We start from the raw sequence: 22,452 nt of genomic DNA, 5'->3' as shown, positions 1-22,452 counted from the left end.
TGTTTTATGGACATGCATAATGGTATACATCTGAAATCTTGCATCTTTAGACTGCTTTTGCAATTGGGCATTTTGATCACATAATCTGCTACAGGGCTTGTTTAAGAGGGTAACAAAATAAAATATCAGATTTACTCACCTAAAAACTATGATGCATGAATTTTACAACAGACCACAAAAGCATTGGAGCTTTGCAGCTCTGTATTTACAGAAATGATTGACCCATTTTTTCCTCACAAGAACTAAAACCTGCTAATTTTTTGGAAGTCCTATGAAATATTAACAAAAAATCTATGGATATGCTTCTTTTGTTGCATAGTGCTAGAACAATAACCTATTTGATCTTAGTGAAAAAAATTATCTGATGGGTTTTGCTTTTGATTAAATATTTAATAGTATAATACTTTCCATCTAGTTCTGTGAAGTGAATAACATAATGCATGTATTTTTGACAAATACCCACATTAGATTATGTTAAATTGTAACATTATCAACAAGTTAAAAACTACCAAAAAAAGAAATTGAAATAATTCCAAAAGCTACTCTATGTTATTTTTAGCCTAAAGAGCTTTCATCTTACTGGAGCTTTTAGTAAAAAGGTTATGATTTTTAAATGTATATTTCAATGTATATTATTTCTTCAACAATGACTGCAGTGAGATCCTGTAGTGCCTTAATATCCAGGCTAAACTGATGGTCTGGACACCCCTTTATACAATTTCCTCTGAACAAAAGTGTAATTGTAATCAAGTCTGTATCTGACAAATGGTCGACTGAGGAACAATCTCAGTGTTCTTTATCAGGACTCTGCGATAGCCTACTTTAATTCCTATATACATATTACTATATCTAAATGACATCATCTTAAAATCCAGTCATTATTTCTTAATTATAAGTGTAGTAACCAGCAACCAGGTGGTTTCAATGGGTGGTTATGCTGGAAGTCAATTATTACCCAGCTGAGCTAATAGAACTCAAAGGCTTTGTTTATTCTATGCTTTCTGAATATTGTATTTTTGCTGTTCTTGAGAGTAAAATATACATTCTAATCTACATTCTGCAATAATGGGCTTGGACCTCCACTTTCCTTGTAGGCAAACTTATCACGCTCTACAGTAAAATGTCTAATATTTTGCCCACAGTTTGTCCTCAGGGAAAAAAAGGGGCCATGATTTCAAAGACACAGCTACCAAGTTTGATTTGATCCAATTTTACCTAAAAGACTGTCATGAGTTGTATTTTTTGTTGGTGTTTTTTCTGTAAGACAAATGTACATAAGGTTATTGTCAATTCACTGGAAATGTTTTGTACAGCTCGGTGTGTGTCTGTTATATTTGATGTCTAAAGTGATGTGTGAAATTATTCAAGGAGCATGAAAGGTGAGCAAATTTATTACCAAATCACAAGTATTGGTTTAATTTTGATACCAAACACTGGTAAATCTTGTATGGTTGTGCGAAAATAAGATACAATTTAAACACTGTACAGTATTTTCTAAATATTTTCCTATAGTATACAGTTTTGTGAATTATATAGAATTATTGTCCAGTTTATTATGTTTGGTAAGCACTTGTATGCTAGTATTGAGTCTAAGCACACATGCTTTTGCAATAATCGTGTAGTAAAAACTAAAGCAAATTATCTTCCAGAAGTCCCAGTTTATTTTGTGTCTATTAATGCATGCAGTTCTTTAATTGAGTTGTAATGCATATTGTATAAAAGAGAAAAAACACTATATAAAGATCATTATAGTAGTATTTTAAAGAAAAGTCAAATATTTATTCCTCAGTCCACTAAGATGTGAATAGGTTAGTTTTTATAGCATGCAGTTTATATAACCATCAAAAAGTTTACATGGATCACATTGCCAGAAGTGCTGAATGAAAGTCTGGAGGAAATATGCTGAGATGATTTCAGTAATTCTTCTTTAGTAATAGGAAGAGCAGTGATCTGAGTCCACAGCACTTTACTGAAACATTACTGAACTTCAGCAGATGAAGCACATAATTGTATGATAAAAATGGAGTATTTTAAGAGATGTAATTATGTGGATGTAAACATTAAATGTAGGACAGGTTTAAAGTGCATATATATACAGTATAAAACAATCACACTTCAATACACTGTGTTGTAAAGCATTAGTGAGTGGATCCCCCAAAATATCTTTATAAAAAAAACTAAATATCTAAATCAAACTGTTTTCTACTGTATTCAAACTGGATTTGTTGTAAGGCTCTACTTTCAATTTATGTCATAAATTATGTCATTATGAAAACAGTGTGTTTTTTTATACTAACAGAATAGTGTTTATATGCATTTACTTGATGATACTTGATGATACTTGAGTTATATTACTTTAAAATATAACTAAGACACCACAATTAATAAAGAGAAACATGACTTCAAAGCAGTCCACCTTCACAAGCTTTTCTTATCTGCTAGAATCATTCAAAATGTTGAGTTACACTATGGTGCTCAGATGGCTTGAAAGAGTATTTTGTATGACTGTAAAGCCCAAAAGACACTGAATTCAAACATTTTAATCAATGGACCTTCTAGATACACATTCTTCTCACCCACAAACATTCCTTATGCAGAGAAAAAAATACATTTGTTCTGCATTATACAGTATCAACACTCTATATTTTATCTAATACAACTGAGTTTGCCAACAAGCACACAACCAAAGATCACAGGGAATTATGTAAAGCACCATACTATAACAAATGTCGTACTTTTATACGAAAACCAGTTAAACCACCCAGTCTCTCACAAAATGGTGTCCACATGTCATGAGTGTCAATTAAACTCAGATGTGCATGTGGTGTGTTGCCTGGTGCAGCGGGCTAACATGGTAACAAAGTAAACATATGACAGCACTTTTTGTGTCTTGGAGATTGTTTTCTCTCAGCAGCTAGACTTTAAAAATGTGCCCGTGCTTATTAAAACCAGTGTCCCGCTGCATGATTCTCTTAACTGCCTGGTAAAAAAAAATAATTAACCACACAATTCAAGTAGCTGTTGTCCATTTGCTAATCCAAACAAATTCTCCAGCACTGTAATTCAATAAAGCATTAACGTGATATTTAACAAAGTAAATCTTTGTTGGACACAGAGCATACCATGGTGTTAAGTGATGATTCACTCTGCTGTGGCTTCCATTCAACACTTTTGTTAACCTGTGGAATATTCTCTGTATGCAGGAAATTGCCAAGCATGCATTTGTCTATGATCTGATTTCTGGTAAAATCTTGTTTTCTGGAATTCAAGAATAAAGTTGGTCATCTTTGGTTTTGTAAATTCATTACTACCATTAGTGTCTTCCTTATACACCAAGATAAAGAGCATAATTATCTTTGCAACTGCAGGTTTATTGGGAAGTTACAAATCCAAAACACAGAAATTAACATAGTGTACATTAAATCCCTAGTATCCAGATTTCCCTGCCAAACACCTCAAAGCAACACATCATGGGGTTATACTTTAAACAAGTAGTTTATTCCACATTTGGAGTATAGCTACAAATATTTTTAAAATTGCTTTGCAATATTTCATACTGTAGGCATATCCGTACATAACCACACAATTTTCATTCTCAGGTTTTTTCTTTCCATAGTTGAAAATAGGAACTTGGATTGGCAATTATGTTCTCTGGAGGGGATTTACAATCCCTTTTTTAAAATCTATTCATTCAATTAAGGATCACAAGGTATTCAGGTAAGGATTTCTAGTCAAATTACTTGTATGAAGGATTACTTTTTATACAAGAGGTTGGGTGAAAATAATTTTACAAAGTTACAAGTTACAATTATCTATGTAGTGTCCGTTCAGTGCCTTGCACAATAATTCAGACCATTCTTCTGATATCCCATTTTGTGAAATTACCAGATGCATACACATTTTTAAACTTAATATTTTAGTCAAAATCTGAATGCTGAGAGTAAGATATGTTACTGTAAATTTCAGCAAAAATTAAAGAGAAGAAATTTAAATAGGATCATTGCATAAGTATGCAGCACCTTGAACTCAAACTTATGCAGAAATTGTAGCTGCAAGTCTTTCTCGGTAAATCTCCAACTTTGCAACCTCGTACAATTTGTTCCTATTCATCTTGTCAGATTTGTTCAAGCTCTCTCAGGTTGCTTGAGGATCGCTTATAGACAGTGGAGTTCGATGTTTTCAACAGATTCTCACTAAGAATCAAGTCAGGATGTTGACTGGGCCACTCAAGGACATTTGCTTTCTTACTCTGAAGCCACTCCAGTGCAGCTTTGGTCTTGTGCTTTGGGTTATGGTCCTGCTGAAAGGTGAGTGTTCACCCCAGTTTGAAGTCTCTTTGCCACCCTGACATGCAGGCCTATGTAGCCATGACCCTGTTCATCACCAGTTGTGAGCACCATGACAACCCTTTTTTCAGCCTCTCACAGCCCATGACTTGCAGTTTCACAACTACTCAAATTTAATTTATGGCATATTTTGCTGATCTGTGGCTGGGTTTCATTGTTTGGTCCAATTGTTTCACTGCTCTGGGGAGACTATAATCTGCAGATTTTGCACCAGATTACACTCGCTCCAGGAGCACACACCCAGCCTGCAGCCTCTACACCATCACCCAGAGCACCTCACTCCAGGAGCACACACCCAGCCTGCAGGCTCTACACCATCACCCAGAGCACACAGAGCACCTCACTCCAGGAGCACACACCCAGCCTGCAGGCTCTACACCATCACCCAGAGCACACAGAGTACACTCACCTCTAACTGCTTTAGAGTTGCCGTAGGCCTCATGGTGGACTCCTTTATTATGGCTCTTCTTGCCTGGACACTCAATTTTGGAGGACGGCCAGTCCTGGGCAGATTCACAGTTGTTCCATAATTTCTCACCTTTTTAATGATGGGCTTCACTGTGCTTTGAGGTATGCTTCGAGCTATCTACAGTATAAAAGGAAACCTTTCATTACATTTTTCAGTAGTTAAGACAAGTCCAACTGGGATGGAATGACAGATGTAATTAATTTAGATGTTGATTATTGTCTTAACCCATCTGGCTGAGGGAGTTTCAGCCCAGCCAGATGGACAAGGCCCCCAGAAAGCCCCCCCCCCCCCAGGAGGAATGAGCTCTGGACCTGTTGCATGGGCAGGGAAGGATACAAAGCAACAAACACTTGGGAAGGTGTGTTAGAAACCTGATACTGGTGCACAGGGGGGCAGGCATGGGTGAGGCTAGCACTCTCCTTCAGCTAAACGTTTCTTATAAACTCCATTAAAAAAAAGTTAAGTGCTCAACATTGCACAACTAATTATTGCTCGTCTTCCATTTTTTAAAAATTACAATATAATAGAAACTACATTTAAAAAAAATTTCTTACATTGAAAGCTGGTGAAAAACTCCAATTAGAAAGCCTTATCTTCCTTCCATTAAGTTTCCTATGAATTGTAAGACAGTAAATTAGAATAAACATATATTTACTAGAATTACACTTTACAATAGTATTGTGTAACCGCTAGCTTTGACTTGCTAAAATTTCTTTACTGCATGCTTGCTGTGGAAAAAAAGTTTGTAAACTTTCATGAACCTCACAGATCTTCCCAAATCCAGTGTTGTTAATGTATTAAAACAAGTAAAAAGGGGTGCTTTGCCTTTCTGTCTCATTTCCAAAGCACAATTACAAAGAAGTTGATATCCTTATCTAGAAGTGTACATGTGAGAGTGAACTTACATATCTCCACTAAAATTATTCTCCACCAGTGTGGTCCTGCTAACAGCAAGCAGCACATATACTGTATGGTCCACCCCTTCTTAAACTGAGATCACTGTTGATCCACGTTCCAAAATAAGGTATTGAAAAGGAGGTGGCATGCTAACATTATTGTCCCTAAAACCTGAGCAATTCTTTCAACTACCAACTGAGACCAGATGAACATTGTTAAATATTTTTGCTGCAAACACAAGACATACTGTACAGTACTGTATACTGTGTGTCTGTGCTGTCTCTTGATTATACTGTCTCAGAAAGTGTCATTAGATTCTGGGCACTGACTAGATGAACATTCCACATGCCTTGAAAGTCTTTCCAGAACAGACCCTGAAGTTTAACAGCTTTAATATACAAGACCTAATAAACAGAACAGTGTGCTCTTCAATTCCTCCTCACAGAGAAATGACAAATAGGTTTATTTGTCATACTTTGCTATAAAAAGTTCACACACAGCATAAAATGTCAGGCAAAACTTATAGTGAGCAGCAACTAATGGGGAGATTGGTTTTATTTCACAGGGCTGGAATAAAATGAAATCTGTATTTAAAAGTTTAAAACCTGTGTGTAAAATCTTGCACCTAGTGTAAAAAAATGTTGCTTCAAATTATACTGAAACACTGTAAAATGTTGTGTGAGTAATGGTCCTGGAATACAGTTTTTTTTTAATCTACAGGGAAAGCCAGGTCTACACCTAGCACGTTATACATATTAGAAAGGTTATATCTTGAAAAATATCCATACGTCCTGTCTGTGACTTATCCGGGAGTAAAAATGTCTATACGGCTCTGAAAGTTCAGTAGGTGCTGAGGACAGGCTGGCGCTTCTATACAGTGCTCTACTGACCTGTTACTGCGTGACAGTAAAATTAAAAACACGTACTGTGCTTTTAATGTCCAAACTGTCTATTCACCTACATCGACGCTTATCAGCACAACAGCATGTAGGACTACGTGAACTTAGAAATTGCAAATGCAAAACAGTGCATGTCTTTTCATGTTATATCAAAACATTTGGAAAGACAACACAAATATCTCGGAACACCCATCTCTAACATCAAGAATTACCTAACATCAAGGTTTGCATACAGTGGCGCCTTGTGGCCTGAAAGAGAGTTATGTAGCGACAGGGCTGCAACAAGCAATTCTATTCAATCCGGAACAAACTCCAAACACGTAATGCTAAAACAACTTATCAATCGTACTGCTGTGGCCTTGTTACGACTGCGCGGTTGTTGTTTTTTTACATCTTAATAGCTCCTTATCGGTTTTGCCTTTAGTACAGTCCATTAGCTAGATACTGCACTGTACCTGTGTAAAACGTATCCGCCGCCCGCGCACCAACCTTAGACAAATAAGCCCCCCCCTCCCAACATGTTCTACAGTACAGACTTTTTTGTTTATCCCCAGACGCTCAATTAGATGCGTTTAACTATTTAACCTAACCGATTAAGAGAGATATTTATAAAAATGATTTCAAGTCATAACAACGGACCAAATTCACAAGAGGGGAACATTTCCCTCTATATACAAATCCCGTCCCCTTCGGAGGTCTGTGGCTCCCCCACATAATACGGAAAATGAATAGTTCATACGGTCTTGTACTTGAAACTAAACACAGATCCCAGTGCAACGGAAAGGCACTGCTGTCGGTCTGTTAGGTTATGTGCTGCATTTGAAATGACCAATCTCCATCTAAAATCACCTGCATAATGCGGTCATTGCTCTACACTATTGGTCTGCCCGTGTCATGTTCCTCTTTCTGCCTGTAACACGACAGGACAAGCAATACCTCTTCCAATGCCCTTTTATAAAGGATAAGGTATACATGTAAAAATCAAAAAGTGCTATAATCATGTTCATAATACCACCATGTAATAGTGAAAGACTTTGGAGTCTGACGGTAACGCACGCTATGGTGCTGTGCCATGGTCCCTCTGAGCTCAAGTTCACTCGCAGTTCACGGAAAAGAACATTCTGTCCTCCGCGGCGGGGGCGGGGCAGGGCAGCTGAGTGGAAGTAACAGCAACAACGTGATCCGAACAACACGATCTGGGGCATCCTCAATAACAAACGACGTTTGCTCAGATAGAGGGACAAAAACAAGGTCAGGCGAAAAAAGAAAACAATCCATACCGGACAGTATATTGAAATACCGATACAGTAAAAATATTGTCTATAAAAGTCACTTCAATGCCGTGTGGAGAATGGGAGAGATCTGCTGTACAAGACCTGGCTCTTGCTGCACAACTGAGACACTGAGACAGACGGTCTCAACGCCAGGAAATACAAGCGATTGAGTTTGAATGTCACTTATTAATAATGTATACTGTACGAGACAGGGTTGTATAAAAGCCACAGTACAATATTGAGATCCATGAGGTTCCCTCTGCCTTATAATGGGAAAAGGCACATTATTACGTATCTTAAAGTAATGGACTGTTTGGAATCCTAATAGAATAGTTACATTAACATGTTTAACACAAAAAACTACCATACCTGTATTGTATTACATTTCTTGAATTTCTTTTAAAAACACTGTAGAGATATTCAATAGTTCCAGACAGATTTTATTTATATTTCAAAGAAAGTGATTACTGGTTTACAGTATGCACATTACAGATATTACTAGATTTCAGAACGACGTGAATAATGTGTGTAAAATTTTCTGTAAAAATGTCTCTGCAAAGCATTCGTTCTTCTTTCAATCTAAACAAGGCTATGCACACCAGACAAAGCAAAACAGTCCCAAAACAAAACATTTTCCCTCCGTATCTCACCAAGAATGCGATATACAACTTTTTCTGTGAAAGAAACTTTTTTTTTTGCAAAGACCGTTGTCTGTGGTCTCTGTCCAAAAAGCTCCCTTATGGTTTCAACCAGCTTTTCTTTCTTTAAACCACAATATTTTGCATGTCAGTTCTCATATGCAGTGAAGAAAAATCTCAAATTGTGTTTGAAAAGCCAAAACACAACCAAAATAAATAGGTATGAATACGTTTTTAGACAGGTACTGTACATAAACATCTCCAAAGATACTGGAGAGTGAATCAGGTGCCTCTGTTGTGTGTGCTCTTTTCCATTCAGTATACACATGACTATACATTCAGTATACATATGACCGTGCATTATGGGGAACATAATAATTCTTAATAATATTTCCTTACTTCTGGACACTCCACTCAAAGCACTTTACAGGTAATGGGGCCTCTCCTTCATCACCAATGTGCAGCCCCCACCTGGATGATGTGACAGCAACCATAGTGCTCCAGAACGCTCACCTCATACCAGCTATCAGTGGGGAGGAGAACAGAGTGATGACGCCAGTTCAGAGAGGGGGATTATTAGGAGGACATGATTGGTAAGGGCCAATGGGAAGTTTGTTCAGGACGCTGGAGTACTCTTTTTGAGACACCCTGGGAATTTTAATGACGGCAGAGAGTCAGGACCTCGGTTTTACATCTCATCTGAACACAGTACCTTTTAACTGTATAGTGTCTATATAATCATTATAATGGGGCATTAGACCCACACAGACTGTGGGGTGAGCGCCCCCTACTGGCCCAATTAAAACCTCTTCCAGCAGCAACGTTAGTTTTTCCCAGGAGGTCTCCCATCCAGGTACTGACCAGGCTCAGACCTGCTAAGCTTCAGTGGGCTGCCAGTTGTGAGTTGCCAGGTGAAATGGCTGCTGGCATAACATAGCATGAAGCTGGGCACCTGTGGAATATGTAGGAGTGCTGTTTATAGACTGTAGTGCAATGTGGTTATGCTTAATTAAATGCCTGGCCTAAATGCCACTTCCAAATAAATCAAAACCACATAATTTGAGACCACTCTATGTATGTAAATGTACTGTATGCACATCAATCTTATAACATCGCAAACTGCTAAAATCCAGTAATTAAACATGCCAATGCACAGATAGCTAAAGTTGTACTGAAACCACACTGAATTGTGAAATAGCAGAGTTAGGGTCCTTTCCATGAAGGGATGAGTCCTACTGCACTGGGACTTCAAAAAATGTGTCAGCCCACTGTCAATGACTTAATGCAGCCTTAATTCGACATGAAATTGAACTTATTCGAAATCTTGAATTCAGTTTACCATCCAAATATTTAGATATTTCAAGTTAGGAATTAAATTGCATTGAAACCTACAACATTTTTGCATCTAAAGATGATTAAAACTTTACAATGAAGCATAATATTAGCCTAAGTTAAAGGTTAACCTTTAAGGAATACAGAGCTTATCTGAACTGAAAGACACTGAAAACGCTTTCCATTCCAGGAGTGGAAATCCATTAGCAGTTTGCTTCTGACTGGGACTCTGGGTGTGAAAGCAGAGTGAGGATGGCTTTGTGCTGGTGTGGATATACTGTTTATCTCATGGGTTTAACTAGATATTATGAAACTATGACTTCATAGTCTGATCCCATTCTCATACCTCTGGTTTGCTCAATCCTGGATTGCGGGAGTTTTAGATTTATACTGTAGGTAGCCTTAAAATGTCAGTATGAGCAGAGACCTGGAAAGCATACTAATATCTTAATTAAATCTTAATAAATCAACTGATTGATCCAGCTAAGTCACTCACAGTTCAGTGGTCATGGAAATCAAGAGGCAATATATGGCTATCTGAGTCTAGGATTGGACACATCTGCTATGGAACATGGGGAAAGGAAATGATACATTAGCTATATCTGTAAATCAAATATTTGTTTCCAGCAATCATTTCTGTCAGTATCATGAACATTAAAAGTAATCACCTGCCTACATGTCATGTAGATCAAATAATTTGCTACATGAAGAAAGTAAAAGACCAAATACCAAAATATACAAAACAACAGGAAAATGCATCGATCCATTTTCCAAACTCTTCGTACAATTTAGGGTCACGGGAGAGTCAGAGCCTATCCAAGCTAGCCACAGGGCCAAGGCTGGGTACACACTGGTCAAGACAACAGTCCATTGCAGAGCACACACAGACACACACTTACATCAGGGCCAATGTTCCCAGAAGCCAATCTACCAGCATGTCTTTGGACTGTGTTTGGAAACCAGAGCACCCAGAGGAAACCCACACAAACACACAACAGGAACATACAAACTCCACACAGACAGCATTCCAGGTTGGGAATTGAACACAGGGCCTCAGTACAGCAAGGTAGCAAAGCTAACCACTGCACTACCATGTTATCCCGGTAAAATACATCCATCCATTTTTCAACCGCTTCTTCCAATTCAGGTTCATAGGGGAGCCAGAGCCTATATCGGCAAGCAAGGGGCGCCAGGCAGGATACACCCTGGTTGGGATGCTCGTTCATTGCAGGGCAGACAGACACGCAAACACACACACCTGAACAAATCTTTCCAGAAACCAATTAGCCTGCCAGTATGTCTTTGGACTGTGGGAGAAAACTGGAGCACCTGGAAGAAACCCAAGTGAACACAGAGAGAACATACAGACTTTACACAGATAGCACCCCAAGTATGTAAGCAAACCCAGGATACCAGCACTGGAAGGCAACACTGCTAACCACTGCATCACCACTAAATGCATTATAGATGTAATTATAGTCAACAAAACTATACTGCAGAACTTTACATGCTAATAAAGATATTCATTTAATCTATGTATTACTGTACATATGACTATTTTGACTGCTAAAGCATCTTAAAACATTTTTGTTTTTATTTTGGGACAAGATGCTTGCATTTTTTAAGTGAACCCACATATTGGTTGCTTTTGTGGTATCGATTCCCCTTACCGTTTCCTCCGTTGCTATATTCGGTTTTCAGTGTCCCGCACTTTAGAACACCTGTTCTACAGTATATGTTGCGGTTAGAAAACTCTAATCTATTAACTACAAAAGCAAATAGTACAATCATTTTTACCCCTAGCGCAAACCAGACAACCCCCGTGTGTTCTTTAGAACTCGGTCAGAGAGGCGTGTCTGGACGAATCCCTAACCAGCTGTTCCAGGATTGCAGAAGGATAACAACTAGCACAAACAACTGGAAATACCCAGTAGTGAAATAGTGATAAAAATATTACATAGCCCACCTCCCTTTCCTACTAAACACACAAGGGTCTGCATTTAATGTATTTTAGCTTTAAATCTGTTTATGTGCTCAGAGTTTTACGTTAAGTAGGTTATTGCGCAGACTTCCTGGCTCCGAGCCTGTAAAGAAGGTGACGTGACTGCCTACACTTTAAATTAATCGCAGAGCCCCGTATCACAATAAAAAATGAAAATCGTTTAACTCAACGTTACTTCATTATACATTAAAAATTACTGACTAAAAACAATTATTCCGGTTCTTAATGTTTTTTTTAATACACTTTGTTTTGATTGAACCGGTCCAAAATTCAGGATTATTGTTTTGGAAATTTTAATGTTGCTAGGCAACATGCTGTTGCCTGATTGTTGTTGTGAATGTTGTTCTCCTGATTTTCTGATTCTCCCAATAAGTACCCATGGTTATCCTCTAAATATACACATTTCTAAGTTTTACAGTTGTATTTTCACAAAGTTTAACTATAAAAGCTTTATTTTAATACCTACTCTACCGAAAGATTTTTTGATAGCCAAATCCTATTTTTTAAGATGACAAAAAACACATTGTACAGCTCACACAGTACAGTACATATAACCTTTGTCTTTTCTTCAGTTTCATTTCAGCAGAGTACACAACAATGCAGAGCCCACTTTTCCCGAAACAATCACCGTATCTGTACAATAGACTGCAAGTTCTCTAAAGCCTGGAGATTTAAAGAATCTCAAATAAAGATTTGGTCTCCATTATCATACGTGGTAAATTGCACCTGGACTCTCCTTTGTAGCGCTATTATATACACCTATCTCTTTTAAATAAACCTCCAGACAGCGATGCACACTTTTTAAACTAACTGACGGCTAAAATTAAAAAAATAAAATTAACAGAAAAACATTAGCAAATGTAAGAATTGGAGAGATGAGGTCCAACAAAACACGTGTGCCCCTTCACTCAGTTTATCTTGTTCCTGGTTTTCATTTTGGTTACACGCCTTTCCAAATTACAACGTCCAATTGGTTCGCAGTCAACGTCAATCATATTGGTATCTAGGTGATTTGTAGGCGTGTATACAAAAAACGTCACTGCTCCTTTTAGCCAATAAGAAGATGACTTTATTATGACACCCCGGGATTCCGCGAAATAGGTTCTCTAAGAAGAGCACTCTGAAATGTTGCTCAAGATCTAACAGAAACATGTGAGTCAGGATCGTGAGTAAGTGCTGCCGTATCTTGTTTCGCGCAACCGCTTCTTCATTTTAGAAATATTGTCTGTGAATAAAAAAAATAAGGACTTTCATAATTGCCTGTGAGGCACTACACGAGTATTTTTTTAGGTTTAAAATGTACCCTACTTCTTTTGAAACACATTGAAAGGAGACACGTGTGAAGGCAGTAGCAGATGGGACATGCCACATGCTCTCAGAAGAGAAGTCAGTGCTAGTTCGTGTCTGCACTTCGGTGAACGCATGTGAGTATCACAGCTGTGTAGTTTTAGGGTTTTGCAAAAAATATATTTCAATTTCTGTTGGCTTGACCGGATTCGTGTATTATCTTTTAGACATAAGAATACACAGAAGACATGTCGGATATTGACTTTGCTGCCGAGTGTCTGGTTTCCATTTCCAATCGAACAGCGGTACATCCTTGCCCTGATCTCATGATGTCTGAGGACATTCCGAAAGAAACTCAGGAAAACAGAGCCATACTCATGGCTGCCATGATTTTGCTGGATTTAAACAAGCGCAGTCCCCTTACGGCTATCCGCAGTGTTGCCGCGAACACTGCCAAAACCGCGAGTGGACTCACCTCGGAGGGCGCCGTGAGCAAGCACCGGGAGGCCCGAGCGACCCGGGTGAGCGGCGACAAGGAGAAGCCGCTGGGTTTCAGACCGACTTCGGGCAACGAGCTTACTGGGTCCCGCCTGCCTTCGGGGAAGAGGCACTGCTGCCCCCACGCAGGATGTGGGAAAATCTATGGGAAATCGTCCCATTTGAAAGCTCACTTCCGAGTCCACACCGGTGAGTATAATAGCCTTACCACAAAATGTGTAATGTGCGATTTTTTTTTCGCTCTTAATAATAATTTGGCTCAAATTGTAACAAAAAGAAATGCGTCAGGGCTCTCTGTTCTGCGCTCCGCCCTGACTCGGCCAGCTGAGGGCAGACAGGTAGCACAGGCAGTAAGTACATACTGTAGCTGTACGAAGCTGTTGCGAAATAAAGTACAGAGAGCTGCGCGTAGTGTTGACGAATATCTTGGAGGAAAAAATACCGGCAGCTCTTCGTGTGAGAGTTAAGTAACTGGTAATGACAAAGCGTAGCAGTAATGTCACGACATCACCCTTTTGAAACCCGAGAAACAGTGTCGTGCCTGTCGTGGGAGGCGTGTTCCCGGGGAGAGGGCTGGGACTGGGAGGGACGTGGGCGGTGCTGCACGCTGTGGATCCTAGCGAAGTGCTGGGCACTGCTGAGTTACACGGATTTGATGATCGGAAACTCCCCAGGTTCATATTTGGTATAAGTAAGGGGTAGTTAAAATTTAAGCTTCGAAACGGTCTGGGAAAAGGGGTTCTTCAAAAGAATTCAACCGTAGATTGTGCCTATAACTGACTTTTGCGTCATTATGGAAAATCAGATGAGGCTATTAAAGGTAGGAAGCAGGGGTTGGCGATTTGCATTTCCGTTTAGCAGTTCAGTTTCGTTTTCTTTGAGATTAGATGAACTTTCCGTGATTGGACTTGTTTATTATCCCTGGCAATCGTAACTGTATTTAATGTCGATGCCTCAAGTGCTGTATACCTTAAACGCTAATTCGAAACAGTTGTATGCTATTCCTGTTATTCCTCTTTTAGGACGTGTGTGGTGTGTTCCAGAATCCGAAGCACCTTTAATCGCCAAGTACATTTCGTGTACAAGGAATTTACTCTGGTGTACTTGGTGCCGCAAAAACATACTACACATACCGTGCGCAAACAAGACTGATAGACATTAATAAGACGGTGCACAACTGACTGTGAATACTAGTTAAGCTAAAAGACAGTCAATGGAAAGAAGCTGTTCAAATACCGGGTGGTCTTTGAAGGACGTTTATGAAAGGTGGTACCTGATTGGGAGCTGTCATCAGCGGTCTTTCCTGCCCACGTCTTCGGTCTGAAATTGTACACATCATCATTGAAGAGGGCAGATGAGAGCCAGGGGCCCTTTCTGCAGAGCGAACCACACACTGCAGTTTGCGTTTGGAGTGGGCAGACGCCTTGCAAACCAGTTAGAGAAGCAGCCAGAATGCTCTCAGTAATGGCTCAGCAGAACTGCATTAGAAGTGCTTGAGGGATACCCAAGTTTTTCAGCTGGCGCAAAAAGAATATTCTCTGTAGCACTTTCTTGGTAAAGCCTTAAAGTTGGTCATTTAAAACATTTTTAACGTTGTCCTAAAACTGCACCTAGTGGAACTGCAAATATTGCTGTAAAAAACATAAACTGGTAGTGAGAGTTATGTCTTGGAACACTTCAGGATAAAATGGGTAAACCCCGTTTTGTGCACCAATGTGCAGCAGGTGGGGCTGCACATTGGTGGTGGTGGTGGAGGGGAGTCCCCATTACCTGTAAAGCGTTTTGAGTGGAGTGTCCAGAAAAGCGCTATATAAGTGTAAGCAATTAAATTAATTAAACCAGTTTCTGGCATGGCTTTTATTGTATGATCACTCTGCTAGTGCTAGTGAAAGCAAAATACTGCTTTTAAATATAGTCACAAAAAAACATTTTAAGGCAACATTACAACTGTTTGTAATCCTTCCGTAAAAAGATGTGTTTTTACACATGTAAGCCTTAATTTTTAATGGGATTGTCATGGCAGAGTGATATTTAGGACTTCTCGTGATGTCCCATTGTACCCTTCCCCCTTACTCTAACACCCCCCTCTGAAACTGGCTCTACTATTAAAACACGCCCTGCACTAGGCCTGTAAATTCCCCTGTGCAAGAATCCTTTGCACAAGTCTTTCTTCTGCATCATTTTAAAAACTAGGAAGTAGTAATGCTAACGCATCAGTGTTTGTTTCTCAAATTTAAGGCTCTGTGTGACTAGAGGGTATTTGTATTAAACAATTCAACTCCCTCCTTCCCTGTTCTATTCCGCTAATGGCTCAAAGCCCAGGTGCTGTGTATTACTAGGATGTTGGTTTAATGGGTGTAACAGAATGTGTCTGTTACAGTGGAGCACTGCCACTTTGCTTTCTCTATCGCCTCTAAAGAATCATGGCCATCAACTCAGAGAGAGCAGCTCGGCAGCTCTTAGTTTCTGTTTTTTTTTTCCAGTGCCCTAGTGCCTGGTACAGTAACAGGTGGCACGATAGCTCAGTGCGCAGTTGGCATTGCTGCCTCACAGTGCTGTTGCCCTGGGGTGCTGTCTGTATGTAGTTGGCATGTTCTCCCCGTGTTTGTGTAGGTTTCTTCTGGGTACTCTGGTTGCACCGCACAGTCCAAAGACATGCTGGTAGGTTAATTGGCTTCTGGGAAAACTGGCCCTGGTGTGAGTGTGTGCCTGTCTGTGTCTAAGTCTGTATCTGCTCTGCGATGAACTGGTGACCCATCTCTTGCCTTGTACCTGTTGTTTGCTGGGTTAGGCTTGGGCTTCACCGTGACCCCGAACTGGTCAGAAGATGGATGTACCCCACCTGATTGCTTTAGCCAACAGAGCTTCTTTTACTCTCTCTGTCGGGTGAGAACCTGGAGGTCCTGAGGAAGGGAGAGGTTGCTGTGTGAACTTACACGGTCACCTGCTGTATTTCTACAGGCGAGAGGCCCTTCCAGTGCACCTGGCCCGGCTGCTTCAAGAAGTTCTCTCGCTCGGACGAGCTGACGCGACACCATCGCACGCACACCGGCGAGAAGAGGTTCCGCTGCCCGCTCTGCGACAAGTGCTTCATGCGGAGCGACCACCTGACCAAGCACGCCCGGCGCCACGCCGACTTCCACCCCAGCATGATCAAGAAGGCCAGCTGGAGGACGCGGTCGTCCGCCTCCTGGTCTTCCTCGGAGTCAGGGGAGCAGGGCCCTGCCGGCCGCTGAGCTCCGCCTGCAGGAGGTGATGGCGGCACAGCACCACAACCAGACCAACACAAGGGAGTAATGAGGCCTCCGCGAGTAGGGACAAACACCGTTGGCAGTAAACTGTTCCTCCCTGTTTATCCTTAATTCTTCATCTTCTTTGATCCAGGATCTAATAAACGGGATTGAAGGAGCATCTTAAAGGGAGCATAGATCTGGACAATGCCTAACCTTTCTGCACAGAGCATATATCTGCTTTTCACATTTGAAGACTGGACTGCAATGTGTTCGAGGTCATTACACAGGAGAGCTCTGTCTCTTAGGCACAGATAAAGAGTTGTTTAAATAAGATCTAGTGACCTTTTAATTCTGGGAAAATCCCCAGCAAAATCCGTTTTATTTAGTGGGTTACCTTTTATTGTGCTCACATAACTGCTAGCTGAGACTTGAATGTGGTCAGAAGAAAAAAAAGTATTTTGGTACAGAGTGTTGTACAGCAGGAGTTCACAGAACGTCTGGGTAACTTGCACTTTAATCCAAATGCTTACAGAAAGCAAGTTTTTTAACTCCTTTTTTTAAAGTGTAATGTTTGTCTAACATTTTGTTACATGCTTTTAGAAACTTTTTTTTCAGATATATAATTATAAGTTTCTAAAGCATAACTACACAGGATATTTCATAAGCACTATTATTATTAACGTCTTAAATTGTGATATTTTTGAGTACATTATGATAATTGTATGAAATGCAGTTGAAATAGTGGAAGAAATGTGAAGACCGCATGTAATTCTCAACATAAAATTGTTACTTTTCTTAAGCATAGACTGATTTAATTATCATTTGTAAGAATCAGGGCCTTTCATTTTCAGTTTTTATTTTTTATGTACCTGCCTTTTGACAAACATCTAAGCTGATTAAATGTAATTTAAAATGTCAGAGAACACTTTAAATTACGATTCAATTTAGTTGTTTTCACACACACACATAAGCTAGAGTGTGAAAACTAAGATTTAACTCTCTTCATTTTAAGTCCCTAATACACGAAAGTAGGAATTTGAGAAGCTTAACATTGGTTGATGAACACATTGAAGGCAAGCGGACATGCAAGAATTAAACTGAAAAATAAACTTGAACAGAACTTAAATGAAAGACCTGAATGATGATAATTGTAACAACAACACTATGGCAATGCTGTATTTTTGTCGAAACATGTCACTTTGATTCTATTGTAGTGAGAGGCTATGCAGAAAGGAGATCCAATACAATGTCAGATAATCCCACTGATTGAGTTATTAGCTGCTAAGGTAAAAATTGATGTGGAGGGAAGCATATACAGAAATTCTGTTATTTATGTAGAGATTGTAGTATTAATGTGTTCCATTTCCATTTGCTATAGTTGTAGTTTTACTCTCCTACCTTTATTCCTAACTTTTTGGCCTAAAATATTTACCATATTTATAGCATTTCGTTTTATTGCTGACTGCACCAGTATTGTTTTTTTTGTTAAATTTGGAATCTAAGCCCTGATTTTCTTTTTCTTCTGAGTCTGAATGACATCTATATTATGCAGATTATGTTAGTAGACCTGAAAGATCTTCAGTTGTTGTAGAGGAATTCGTACAGCCTAATGCCAGGGAAATGACTAAGCAAACATTAGTCTGCATCTCAGTATTAAGTTTACAAGTCTGGACAGTCTGGCTGTGTGAGACTCAGGGAAAGCATTTGAGAAGTATTAGCTGTTTAGCTGAGTCTGTTATGTTATATAGTAAGTGTACGTTTTTGACAGTGCAGAGGAAATTCATGCTGATCAGTGGAATGGAGCCTGGTGTAGTTCATTGATTGGGCTTCACAAATATTTAGCCTTACATTGTAAAACATAATTTGAAAAATGCAATACATTAAAACATTTCTATAGAAAGAACAGTAATATTTTCTCTATAATACAACAGACATTTTTTTTAACCACACTTCAAAGATAATTGATCTTACAGAGTTAAGACTTTCTATGTAGAGAAGTCAACCAATAAGTTAATTTATAAGGTAACACCTTGAATGGAATATTAAATCTAAACTTGATTTTCTAACACTTGCAACACACTAAGACCTTGAGAGAGAGTTCTTTGATGTTTGAGATGATATGCGTAGTGCAATTTAAAGTTAAGGAGTTGTGTATCCAGTGCTGTCTTTTACTGAGAAAACTGGTTAGCTCTTATCTTAGTAAGATATGTTGCTGAAGGAAAGATTAGAAGAATTGTCTTAGCCATCTGCTTTCAGAGCCCAATTCACTATGACCTTCACTTTGCCCTTGCTGTGTTGAGTTTAATGCATTTTTATACCGTAATGTGTAGGAGTATGAACCTTCTGCTTCTGCAAAACATTTCTTAAGAATGCAACTGATAAACTCTCATTTAAACTTTTACTGTATATGAATTTGTATCTTACCTTTTCTGTTCAATAGACATCCTAGCACTCAAACATGTGGGACTTAGTGCACAATCTACCTCTGCTTGTACTGCCTTATGAATTTCTTGAGAAAAAGCTGCGAATCATGTGGTAATTTCACTACGAGGACGGGTCATGTTTGTGATCAAATGTGCTGGGAAAAAAAGGGAATATGCCAGAAATATAAAGCAGATAGTAATGTATTTCAAATGGATTTTTAAGTGTTTATTTTAAAACATATTTTATGAATATCTTAAATGTATAAAAGGTAAATGGCAGATGTGTGTAGCTATTTAGTTGGGTTTTTTTTATGAACTATATATGGGCAATGTTGACAGTACATGTGGGATTTATTACATATACCGTATGGAATTTACACCCCTGAAAATTAACTGTTTTAACCTGTGCAAATGTAAAATCATACTGCTTAATGTATTTAAGTACCACTGTGAAACTTTTTAGTTACTGCAATTCATGAAGTGCTAAGAAAATCTAATCAATATGTTCCTCTGGGTTCAATAAAAGACAGATTGTTAAAATTAAAACAACTGTACATTACAAGCCCACGTTTTAAAATAAAGGTAATGCTTATTTTATTTGATTTTTAAATTGCAGTTCTTTCTTCACACTTAGTCTTGTCATTTCTAAATTGTTGGAGATGATAAAAACCAGTATGTGCAGTTTGCTAGTTAAAAGGTGCTTTTATTTCTGTTATTGTGAACACATCCTGCATTATGACAGTGTTTCACGGATTAATCTGTCCGAGTACTCCAGCGCCTTGTTGTATTAAAGTGAATAGTGATTAGTTGAATGAGAATTCAGAATTGGGCAGCGGAGTAAATCACATTGAATACTCTAGTGCCTGGAGATTGATGATGAAGAGATCTAGTGACTTGGGTAAATTAAGTCAAGAGAAGAGCAAGCTGAAAGTAGGAGGACTGTGTCACGACCACCAGCCGCAGAGATCAACGCGTAAGCGAGCTAATCAGCACCAGCAGCGGGTTACTATTAACAAGCGCTGCCGCACGGGTTAACACACCTGCAATTGCTCTACCGTGCGGCACGCCGGGTTATTTATACTATTCTAACCTACTTCCCGTTGCTCGGTATTGATTAGCTCGCTTACGCGTTGATCTCTGCTGGCTGGTGATCGTGACAGACTGTGCAGTTTTCTCTAAGAGGGGACCCACATGGAAGAGCGAGGGACCTGACGGGCGTCGGAAACAAAGACAGGCCCCTTAAACGCTGGTGTCCGTCGTGCTTTCTTATGTCTTTTGTTTAAGTTTCAACAGCTGAAAGTAATGGAATTGGTTTCAGTAGCATCAGACGGGATCATGATATTTAAAAAAAAAGTACTCGCTGGTTTGTGCAAAATTAAACATTTTTTCATAGGCATTTTTTAAGTATAATGGGTTTATGAAAAAAAACGTTTTAAAACACCCTTTTAATATACCAGTTGTTAGCCTTATATATAAAGGAAATGCTGAATAGTTCTGAAAGCTAATTTTCATTCACACAATTCTGGTGTTCTGGTGTCACCCATTTCTCAGTCTTCACTAAATTAAGCATAACCAGGCACTGGAGTATTCAACCCAAATATCCGTTGCCCAGTACTTCGTATAATCTGCACTAATCACTTAAACACAACCAGGTGCTGGAGTGTTCAATTACACTTACTCCATGTCACCCAATTGTAATCTTCAATTCGTCACCAGACACCAGCTCTTCAGCTCTTTGCCCCGTGCTTCAATCGCTGGAAGAGTCTGTCAGCAAAGTGCTCCCCTGGGAAGGGGCTTTCAGTGTGAAGGAGGAGCTATCAGAGCCCAGGCCAAGATTACAGAATTAATTGGGCCATTCAGAGCAAAGGTGGGATGAAATTCCACAGACACTGTAGACCTCCAGGACTGATGCTGTGCTTCACTGTCCTAGAGACGATTTTAGGGATTTTTTTTAAATCTGTAGAATCCGCTAAAACTTCTAGTTTGAAGTTCAAATTTTGTGTCGCTAGCTTATTTTGCGTATTACACCTGAACCTCTTATTACGAACACAATTCATTCCCAGAAACCCTTTCGCATAGTGCAAATTCAACCATAGTGAACATTTCTTATGGGGAAAAATTACAATCCATTCTAGGCCCCAAAAATGTCACCTCTGCTTTTACGTTTTTTCACTAAAACATTAATAACTAACATTCAAACTGTGGTTATGTGTTTTAATAAAACACCGCTTACCTAGCTAGACATCATTAATCATACATGTGTACAGTACTGCACAGTATAGTAACCACATCATTTGCTTTTGGTGTAATTACACACACACACACAATTTTCATTTTCTTAACACCTTTAGGGTCCATGATAAAGTCTAAACTACCATTACTTATATGATAAGAGCACACACAATAGTGATCAATGCATCAGGTCTCTCGGGCCACTCTGTAGCTCTCACCCAAACTAGCTAGAGGAATGTGATGTGTACATTCGCTAGGAAACAAGAATTTTGTCGCCTTCTCACTGCATTTGGCGGCGGTTTAGAAATCTTTTTTATCACTTCTTCGTATACTGATATACTGAGTAAAATAAGAATTTACAATCATTCCAAAAAAAAAAGATTTTACTTACCAAAAGAGGGAGTACCCTAGTCTTACCCTGCTTGAGTCACAGTGATCCTCTGGTTACTGTTGCCATGATGGAGGGTGGCCTGTCTAGCAGAGCAGTTGGTGTAAGAATAAGATTCTCCTTCCACCATCAGGCAAGTTGAGAGGAACCAGGACACTGGCTCTGCGAGACAGGCCATCATGTCCAACTGACTGACTGCGCCCTGGGCTGCATCTCATGCAGAACGTACTTCTGCAGAGAACTTCAGAAACATTTCAACTTAAAAGGAAGGAGAGAAGATGATCTGCAAGGGAGATACACAGGGAGTGGCATTACTGTAAAAAGACTACCTAAACATCATTAGAACCAGCTAATTAAACGCTAGGAATACATGGAAGAAAATGCATTAGTGTGCAATGATAATATAACTGGAATCACTGAAATATGGCACATTCAGCGTTGCGGTGACGAATACAAAGCTGGTTACAATCAAGTCAGTCCCAAACAACCAGAAGACAGAAAACTAGCCTATAGAACACTCCTTGGGGTACTTAG

The 22,452-nt window shown here is 39.2% G+C and overlaps 1 protein-coding gene across 3 annotated transcripts; it reads left to right on the top strand.

Moving 5' to 3' along the window:
* The first annotated feature begins 12,919 nt into the window (after positions 1–12,919).
* klf9 (Kruppel like factor 9) lies at positions 12,920–19,900 on the top strand. 3 transcript variants are annotated; one of them, XM_088630099.1, is made up of 4 exons: positions 12,920–13,026; positions 13,188–13,281; positions 13,372–13,831; positions 16,604–19,900. In XM_088630099.1, exons 3-4 carry the CDS (start codon positions 13,393–13,395, stop codon positions 16,876–16,878), a joined length of 714 nt encoding a protein of 237 aa, XP_088486225.1. In that variant the 5' UTR covers positions 12,920–13,026; positions 13,188–13,281; positions 13,372–13,392; the 3' UTR covers positions 16,879–19,900. The 3 variants fall into 3 exon arrangements, with proteins under 3 accessions (XP_088486225.1, XP_088486226.1, XP_088486223.1); XM_088630100.1 differs by lacking the exon at positions 13,188–13,281 and having other exon boundaries at positions 12,925–13,026; XM_088630097.1 differs by having other exon boundaries at positions 12,978–13,281.
* Positions 19,901–22,452: the final 2,552 nt, after the last annotated feature.

Source organism: Lepisosteus platostomus, chromosome 4 (assembly GCF_059453375.1).
Source record: "Lepisosteus platostomus isolate fLepPlt1 chromosome 4, fLepPlt1.hap1, whole genome shotgun sequence".
NCBI lineage: Eukaryota > Metazoa > Chordata > Actinopteri > Semionotiformes > Lepisosteidae > Lepisosteus > Lepisosteus platostomus.
Note: the sequence above shows the minus strand (reverse complement) of the source record. Positions and strands in the feature narration are given on the sequence as shown.

Bases quoted from the DNA above. Each gene is read 5' to 3' on its own strand.
- klf9 (XM_088630099.1), top strand. From the start codon at position 13,393: ATGTCGGATATTGACTTTGCTGCCGAGTGTCTGGTTTCCATTTCCAAT. The intron at 13,832-16,603 runs GTGAGTATAATA...GTATTTCTACAG, and splicing joins TCACTTCCGAGTCCACACCG to GCGAGAGGCCCTTCCAGTGC.